The sequence below is a fragment of the Alosa sapidissima genome, chromosome 24 (assembly GCF_018492685.1).
Source record: "Alosa sapidissima isolate fAloSap1 chromosome 24, fAloSap1.pri, whole genome shotgun sequence".
Lineage (NCBI taxonomy): Eukaryota > Metazoa > Chordata > Actinopteri > Clupeiformes > Clupeidae > Alosa > Alosa sapidissima.
In genome coordinates, this window is record NC_055980.1 from 25,464,579 (window position 1) to 25,474,578 (window position 10,000).

The following is a 10,000-nucleotide window of genomic DNA, read 5'->3' on the forward strand; positions in this document are numbered from 1 at the left end:
GTGGGTAGCAGCACACCTTAGGCTGTGTGTGTGTGTGTATGGGCTTTCAGATATAACCTCCGGAGTATATGCGGAGGTTTGTCAAACGGGGGTCCTACCCTTCTGATATGATTCAGATATGATGCTAACCTGCGGACCTTATACTGACCTTATACGGACCTATCTGTGAACGACATACATGCACATTACAGAATCTCCGTGTGGTTGTCGAGTGAGGGGTGGGGGCTTGTAGAGTTCACAAGAGGCGAGATATGACGCAGAATATATGCGGCCGCTGTCACAGCTGCTGTTTGTTTACAAAGTGTATGCATTATTTAGGCTAAAGAAGAAAAATGTATTGTGCGTGGGCTAATACTTGAAGTAGCCACATAAGTGCGCATACTTGACAGTAACTGACCTACAGTATTTGTATGTGTGCTTCAAATAAACACATTTATCTGTTTTCGACGTTATGTAGCAGAATTACTTGGCTATGGAACCCCAAATCTGGTTTGCATTGGAGAGAGCATGCACAAACTTCATGGTACCAGCCAATTTAGTAGGCTAACTCAAGACTTCAAGGCCATCATATAGGCCTACAACGTTTTTAAGCAACAAACAAAATACTAACACAGATAGATAGATAGATACTTTATTGATCCTCAAGGGGAAATTCAAGAAAGATATAACAGTGAAGTGGTTAGTTTTTTCATGGTTTATTTTTCCAAAAGCATCCTCTCCCCATGTGTCTGTTGCATTTACGTAAAGAGCTTGGAACAAAGTTGGATTTTCTTCGTTTTCATTTTCTCTAGGCATATTTATGCTCAACAAATATCGGGCTCAGCAGTGAGGTCATGAGAAGGCTATCAATGAACAGAAAACGGCCGTGTTGGCTAACAATTTTTTAAATACTCCTGTTATTACCGTCAACGACGTCGCTGTAGGCTACTGCCTTTTCAGCGCCTTCTGCTTGATGATTTGGTGGTGAAAAGGGCACAGAGAGGACATGATGGGAGGGGGGGGGGTAAAAATATACCATATGGGTCAAGATATAGAAACACATGCATGGGAGAGAAACACACAGAGAGAGAGAGAAAGAGTGAGAGATGGAGCGAAGAGGAGAGAGAAGGAGAGAGGGAGTTGTGTCAAGATAGATCAACATGGGGGAGGGGTTAGCAAAGACATGAGAAAGAGGTAGAGAGAGAGAGAGAAAGAGAGAGAGAGAGAATGAAAGGGAGGAGTGCCACACCCAGTGCATCAGACTGAAATGTCACTTCAGCTGAAGATGTTGCTCAGCTGTGAGGGCTGCGCAGAGGAGAAGTAAAGAGGTGTGTGCGTGTGTGTGTGTATATGTGTGTGTGCGTGCGTGTGTGTGTGTGTGTGTGTGTGTGTGTGTGTGTGAGTGTGTGTGTGTGTGCGTGTGCCTGTGCGTGTGTGTGTGTTCCTTCTCATCTGTGAGGGCTGCTTAGAGGAGAAGTAAAGAGCTGTGTGTGTGTGTGCTCCTCCTACCGTAATTTCCCAACTATTAGCCGCGGTTTATACATATATTTTGCAACATTTCTTCAGCTATGAGGTTAATACACAGGTGCAGTTAATATGGTATTAATATGGTGTTGTTTTCTTAACTTGCATAAAACATTGTCCTGCGGTTTATACACAATGCGACTAATACACAGGGAATTACTGTAATCTGTGAGGGCTACTAGCAGGCGCTCCGTTAGAGACAGTCAGCCTGTCTGAGTCAGCACAGCAGTGTAGGAGGCGCGCATCATGAACAGCATACATCTCCCAGAATGCCGAGCTGCCAGGGGGTGGGTGAGGAGTGCAGCTGGAGGGTGTGTGCTGAGGGAGAGGAGGGGAAAGGTGACCTTCTCTTCCCTCAGGGCTGGGTGAGACAGATGCGGAGTCATAAACATGCACACACACACACACACACACACACACACACACACACACACACACATACACATGCAGACACGCACATGTACACACACACACACACACACACACACATACACATGCAGACACGCACATGTACACACACACACACACACACACACACACACACACATACACACATACACATGCAGACACGCACATGTACACACACACACACACACACACACACACATGCCCACACACACACATATACACATTCACATGCCCACACACACATACACACACACATACACACACACACACATACACACACAGTCACATGCCCACACACACACACACACACAATACACATTCACATGCCCACGCACACACACACCCACACACACCCACCCACGCACGCACACACACACACACAAACACATACAGCTGGCTACGGTGTTGAAACAGCACATCTTGTCACGTGTATGTTGTGCGTCCCGGTGGATCACTGACCTTGGGGGCGATGTGAGACCAACCCACAGGAATGAGTAACAGTGTGAACATCACAGGACAGAGCCAAATTTGCTCAGTGTTCCACGATGCATTCATGATATATGATTTATATATTCATATACTCTATATAGAACACTCACGGGAGAGGTTATTTTTAAGTGTATGATTATTGTTTGTCATATGCTCAATTTAGTGATCGTTAAAGGTTCAGGTTCAGATTCAGGTATTTTTAGCGACTGTAGAGCTCCCCCTAGAGTCGCGATATATTTATATTTTACTCTGCCGTTGTAAATAGCCTATTTCTCGTGGCTTGTTCCCCCTGTACACAATGGAAATGCTTTTGTTGTGGAGGTGAAGGATTAAGAACAGGTAACAAGAACAAAAATCTCCAAAGAGCTATATCTAATGACAAGGTAATGTTTTACGATTCCCGCGAGATGTCTTCGGGCAGCTATTCTCAAAGTTGCATGCCTGGTTCTGTCGTTAGCGACTCGCTGAGGCTGTGCTGTATGGCTATGCTAGGTGAACGATTCCCCATTTACAAGTTTGTTTACCATCAAATATAGGCTTCGTAAAGGTTATATTAACATCCACACACACACAAGGTTAAATCCACATCCAGTTGTTTAACTGTGTAATAGGCAATATCTCAAAATTGATTAAACCTAACACGATAAACTATCTATGGGAAGGAAGAGGCTGTATGGAAGCTGATATGGAAGTAAGGTATTCGAGAGAGGAAGAGCAGTATATGACACAGTACATGAGTTGTACTTGTTTGCTCATGAGTCGGCATAGCAAAAGAGCATATCATCAAACAACACGCTGATACTATTATGCAGAAAAATGATAACCTAACAATGTGAACGCATCATGGCATGCGTTTCTATGGAAGATTCTTTGAGTGCTGTGTCTCCTCATTAGAAAGTCTGTTAATACCAAAGATTCTAGAACAGAACTCTGTTCTAGAATCTTTGGTTACTACCCACAGTGCCTTGCGGTTCCTTGGCTTGGGTCCAATCCCTGCAGCGAGTGGAGAAGGTTTGTGTGTCACATTAAGGAGCGCAATCTAAGATATGTTGTGCAAGATTGTCCCACTTTTATGCTTCGTATTTATAGGTCTGCTGGATTGTCCCAAAACTTTTTTTCTTGGGTGGCTTTTGACAGCAAAAAAATGCTTTCATAAAGTTAAAGAAATGACTCATCTCTCTCTCTCTCTTTCTCTCTCTCTCTCTCTCACACACACACACCTCTGACAGCCTGCTGTGTATCCTTTTGACAAAAGGGACATTTTAAAGAGCCACTGCCTGAGTGCTCAAGAAAACCCTGGAGATTATGTTGAGAGAGTGCACTGTGTGTGTGTGTGTGTGTGTGTGTGTGTGTGTGTGTGTACTGTATATGTGTGTGTACTGTGTGTGTGTGTGTGTGTGTGTGTGTTTGTGTGTTGAGTGGAATTGGATGGGCAGTCAGGTAGGATAGTGTGTGACTGACAATCTGTTTGTCTATTAGTGTGTATGTCTGTGTGTGTACTGTACTGTAATGTGCTGTATATGTGTGTGTACTGTGTGTGTGTGTGTGTGTGTGTGTGTGTGTGTGTGCGCGTGTGTGTGTGTGCGTGTGTGTGTGCGTGCGTGCGTGCGTGTGTGCGTGTGTGCGTGTGTGTGTGTGTAAAGTGAAGTGTACCTACCATCAGGCTATAAAGTCCTGATGAAGCTGCTAACTGAGCCACAGGGTGTCTGTACTGAGTGGGGCTATCAGATGAATCACCCTAGTAGGCCTTTTCCTCTCCTGCAGCCTCAGGGAAAAAATGAAAGTGTGTGTGTGTGTGTGTGTGTGTGTGTGTGTGTGTGTGTGTGTGTGTGAAGATGGGGTGCTAGAGGTCCATGCTTCTGATGATTCATGAGTGCCTTCAGTTCTAAAACAACAGCGCCATCGATCGTCCGTTAGTGTTCCAGAGACCAATTTCCTCTTTGATCCGTCATGGTGAAGACACAGGAGAACAGACAGCAAAAAGACTGGCCATAGGAACCTATATATTTACTGACCATATTCACTGACCATATTCACTGACCATAAAAACCCATATTCACTAACCATTGGAACCCACATTCACATTCACTGACTATATTCACTGACCAAAAAAACCCATATTCACTGACCATTGGAACCCACATTCACATTCACTGACTATATTCACTGACCATAAAAACCCATATTCACTGACCATTGGAACCCACATTCACATTCACTGACCATATTCACTGACCATAAAAACCCATATTCACTGACCATTGGAACCTATATTCACTGACCATTGGAACCCACATTCACATTCACTGACCATATTCACTGACCATAAAAACACATATTCACTGACCATAAGAACCCATATTCACTGACCATTAGAACCCATATTCACTGATCATAGGAACCCACATTCACATTCACTGACCATATTCACTGACCATAAAAACCCATATTCACTGACCATTGGAACCCATATTCACTGACCATTGGAACCCACATTCACATTCACTGACCATATTCACTGATCATAGGAACCAATACTCACTGACCATAAGAACCTATATTCACTTACCATAGGAGCCTCACTGATTATAGGAATCCATATTTGCTGATCACAGGAGCCCTTATTCACTGGTGCAAGGCTACTGACCATGGGAAGCCATGTTCACTCTGACTACTGACTGAGATGACCTGTGCAGGGACTATAGTCATGGTAATCCACCATGTGCCATTTCCTTTCACCTTTTAAAAGGAAAAATACTGTGTATTCTGTCAGTATGTTTTCTATTACATAGGTGTTGTTATATATGTATTGTTACATAGTTGTCTAGTTCGAAGGTCAACATATTTTATTTAAAAAAAAAACAGTACCATACTGAAAGGACCGTGAATTGGTTTAGAAACCATTATAAACGTGAAAACATAGTATATTTTATGTATTTGAGACTGATGCCATTGTTCTTCTCATGATTTGATGAACCCTGTTTGAGGTCATCTGAGGCCGTATCCCATAATCCACCCTGTCACAGAATACTGATTACTGAATTTGATTGGTCTGTATGAGCATTGGGGGCGGGGAGGTATCTGATTGGTGAGCCCTATAGGGAGAGACATTTCTGATCGATCGTCAAGGCAACCTTAAATTGAGGTCATGGGGTCATGTTGCTAAGGAGATTGGCTGACCTGACCCTCATGGCATCTATCAGCTCCTGGAATTTGATTGAGACACCTTCAAAATCTGTGTTGTATTAAAATGTCTTGGGGCTATGAGATAGCTTCAAAATGTGTGTTATATTAAAATCACTTGGAGTTATGAGACACCTTCCATATCAGTGATGTATTAAAATGTCTGGAGGCTATGATACTAAATCTGTCTTTTATCACAGTAACACAAGGCAGACACAGTACAATTGTGATCCCAATTTTAGCCTTGATTCAGTCAGACCCAGCAAAGTTTAAGCAAAGGACAAATTCCCATCCAATAGCTTGTCATTTGTCAAGCAGTTTGAGCAGGCTCATAATACCAGATTAGACGACGCCATCAGTGTTCCCAGCATCCAACCGATCTGGTTGGATTTCTAGCGTGTTCGACATTTGCAGAGTGAGCAGTTAAGCAGAAGTTATACTTTGCATGTCTGTGAGCGTGTGAGGGTCCACCATAGCTTGGGCGAGCCCAGACCAACCTGTTAGCATGTGAGGACCCACGGTAGCTTGGGTGAGCCCAGTCCAACCTGTTAGCATGTGAGGGCCCACGGTAGCTTGGGTGAGCCCAGTCCAACCTGTTAGCATGTGAGGGCCCACGGTAGCTTGGGCGAGCCCAGACCAACCTGTTAGCAAATTTGAATTTGCTCGGCAGGTTGGTCGGGAAAGGAGCCTATTGATGTTCATTTCCAAATCACCAAAAAATCCAGGAACATGTACTTAACAAGTTAACAACTGAATTTAAAACCTTCGTTTACAAGAAAGATGTTTGCTGCACTTGTTTGCTGAAATGATTTAGTACCACTTGCATGTGCAAATTGAAGTTTCATGCCTGTGGAAGTACCGTAGTAAACTGGCAAGTTCAGAAACGTGCGTCACTGGGCCCCTTTCCTGATGGACCTGCTGAGCAGGTTCGTAACAGGTTCATAGAAAATAACAAATGGTCGCACTCCAAAAATCCTTTCTTGCTTTTTAATCCATTTTTAGCAACAGGGGATAATTAACAAACGTTTCGGACTGATGGCCTTCGTCAGGTTCACCCAAGGAATAGGTTAATCTGGGTTCACCCCAGCTAGGTCCAGAGCATGGCTCAGTGTAGTTTAACGGGTAGATGTTTTTTTCAACTTCCAGATGATTTTTTTCTGAGAGATGTAGCTTTTGACATGATGCCCCTTTGGAACATTAAAATATGTTAACCCCATGAGCAGAACTCAAACCAACCAAACTAACTACAACAGCAACGACTACACGTCCGCACCTCTATGCACTGGCGTTAACGGACACGTAAAGTTTAATTTCGGCCTCAGAAAATGCAGAGCAAGCACATCAATCGTGACTGATTGAAATGAGTAGTGTGAGTTGAGTTACGATACTGTATGTGACTGAGAAGTGTCTGCCCAGCTCAAAATGTCTGGGGGCTGTGGTCTGGGCTATGTGTACTGGATAGATATTTACATATAAATGTATCTTTTTAAATGTTCTGAAATTTATGGGATATACTAAGCATATCCGCTTCCCTATATCAGTCTCTCTCACTCTGTCTCTCTCCCTCACACACACACACACACACACACACACACACACACACACACACACACACACACACACACACACACACACACACACACACACACCCTAACCCTAAAATGACTGAGATGGTGTGTGCTATGTCTGCAGATCTGAATGAAGCCGTTCCAGAGACGGAACTGCTGGATAACAGCATACAGAAAGGCCGAGCCCAGCTGTCCGTCAAAACCAGAAGGCACCGCCCCTCCCGCTCCCACTTTCGCGACAGCATCAGCTCCACTGAGGGGGATGAGTTTGTGGAGAGGAAGGTTAGTGAGTGACAGCAGCCACAGCCAATCAGGGTGAGGAGCACAGAGAGTGACAGATCCCACAGCCAATCAAGGACATAATTATTCATTTATTTGGGCTGTAACTTTTGACATCAGGTCAATATTTTTACCAGTGTATCCAATGAGACTGAGCACTGCAGCTACTTTTGCCATGGCTTTTTAGCAAAAGTTGTGTCATAACTTTTGAGAATTAAAAAGCTAAAGCTTTTCCCAAGCAGATCTGGTGCACACTGATTGGTTATTTCTCCAAGCATGCAAGTGCATCAGGTATGGAGTTTCCATGACTTTGCAGAGTGATGTGATCTTCTGGCTGCTCTCATCTCCTCAGAAACCCCTTACTGGGAGGGAGCGTCTCCGATGGCCTTCCCCTGGGTCTTAGTGCCACTGCTCACACTTGATTCAATCCTCCTCAAACCTGCTGCCTCCTCTCATCACTCTCCTCCTCCTCTCTTTCATTCATTCTTTACTATCATTTTCTTCATGATCATCTTCTTCTTCCTCTCCTTCCTTTTCCTCTTCAGCTCTGCCATACTTTCTTTCTTTCTTTCTTTCTTTCCTTCCTTCCTTCTTTCTTTCTTTCTTTCTTTCCTTCTTTCTTTCTTTCTTTCTTTCTTTCCCTCTCCTCCTCTTCTCTTTCCTGCAGACTTCTCTCTTCTCTTTCCTGCAGACTTCTCTCTTCTCTGTCAGCGTATTATAAATGACCTCACAGGTGCTTGGCTGTCATGTATAAACATGATAAATTGTAATGGAGAAGCTATTTAATCCCATTTACGCATACATACATAATTCCTGTTTCTACGGAATCATCCTAGAGAGGCGTTTGATCAAGAGGCCCTTTTGTCAGGAGGAAAGATAAGTTAGATTAATATTTTACTACCAGAAATCATCAATTCACAGATATAAATGGACTCAGTTTGGGACTGTATGTTTGCCGCAATGTGTAAGTTGTGTGTGTGTGTGTGTGTGTGTGTGTGTGTGTGTGTGTGCGTGCGTGTGCGTGTGCTTGTACGTGTGTGTGTTTGTGTGCATGTGTGTGTAATATTTGTGTGTGTGTGGGTGTGTGTGTGTATAAAATGTGTGTGCGTGTGTGTATTGCAGTCTCTGGACAGCCCCTAATATTTGTGTGTGTGTGTGTAAAATGTGTGTGTGTGTGTGTGTATAATATTTGTGTATGTGTGTGTATTGCAGTCTCTGGACAGCCCCTAATATTTGTGTGTGTGTGTGTAAAATGTGTGTGTGTGTGTGTGTGTGTGTTTGTGTGTGTGTGTGTGTGTATAATATTTGTGTGTGTGTGTGTGTATTGCAGTCTCTGGACAGCCCCTAATATTTGTGTGTGTGTGTGTAAAATGTGTGTGTGTGTGTGTGTGTGTGTTTGTGTGTGTGTGTGTGTATAATATGTGTGTGTGTGTGTGTGTATTGCAGTCTCTGGACAGCCCCTAATATTTGTGTGTGTGTGTGTGTGTAAAATGTGTGTGTGTGTGTGTGTATAATATGTGTGTGTGTGTGTGTGTATTGCAGTCTCTGGACAGCCCCTAATATTTGTGTGTGTGTGTGTGTATTGCAGTCTCTGGACAGCCCCTAATATTTGTGTGTGTGTGTGTGTATTGCAGTCTCTGGACAGCCCCTTGCACTCTGTCCGCTCTCCACTTCACAACGCCCTTCGTGGCTCCTCCCCCTCTCCTGATTTGCTGCTGTCGTCCTCGCCTGCGCACCGAAGCTCCGCCTTCTCCTTCGACTCCTCCTCCCTGGTGCGGCGCTCCCCGGAGGATGGCGGTGGTGGCGGCGGCTCGTTCTCGCCCGCGCCCAAGGGCCGCTACCGCCAGCTCACCAACACCACGTCCCAGGAGGCCCTGGTGCCCACGCCGTCCAGCTCGCCCTCCAAGTCCTGCCCGAGCTCCGACGCATCGCCCGTCTACCTGCGGAGAGGCCGCCGGCCAGAGAGCGAAGGTACAAAGCACTCACACTTACACTGTGCAGCACTGACTTACACTTACACTGTGCAGCACTGACTTACACTGTGCAGCGCTGACTTACACTGTGCAGCGCTGACTTACACTGTGCAGCACTGACTTACACTTACACTGTGCAGCGCTGACTTACACTGTGCAGCACTGACTTACACTGTGCAGCACTGACTTACACTGTGCAGCACTGACTTACACTGTGCAGCGCTGACTTACACTGTGCAGCGCTGACTTACACTGTGCAGCACTGTATTACACTGTGCAGCACTGACTTACACTGTGCAGCACTGTATTACACTGTGCAGCGCTGACTTACACTGTGCAGCACTGACTTACACTAACACTGTGCAGCACTGACTTACACTGTGCAGCGCTGACTTACACTGTGCAGCACTGACTTACACTGTGCAGCACTGACTTACACTGTGCAGCGCTGACTTACACTGTGCAGCACTGACTTACACTTACACTGTGCAGCACTGACTTACACTGTGCAGCACTGACTTACACTGTGCAGCGCTGACTTACACTGTGCGTGATCAAGACAGCCATACGGCACCTAATTCAGACAGTCATATACAC

General features: G+C 44.9%; 1 protein-coding gene across 1 annotated transcript in view; it reads left to right on the forward strand.

Annotated features, from left to right (window-relative positions):
• The window catches only part of LOC121700246 (sterile alpha motif domain-containing protein 14-like), a 39,329-nt gene that overhangs the window by 18,380 nt on the left and 10,949 nt on the right, over nucleotides 1-10,000 (forward strand). Inside the window, exons 3-4 of the mRNA XM_042083110.1 lie at nucleotides 7,276-7,433; nucleotides 9,065-9,401. Coding sequence (XP_041939044.1) covers nucleotides 7,276-7,433; nucleotides 9,065-9,401 — 495 coding nt within the window. The remainder of the gene's footprint in view (nucleotides 1-7,275; nucleotides 7,434-9,064; nucleotides 9,402-10,000) is intronic.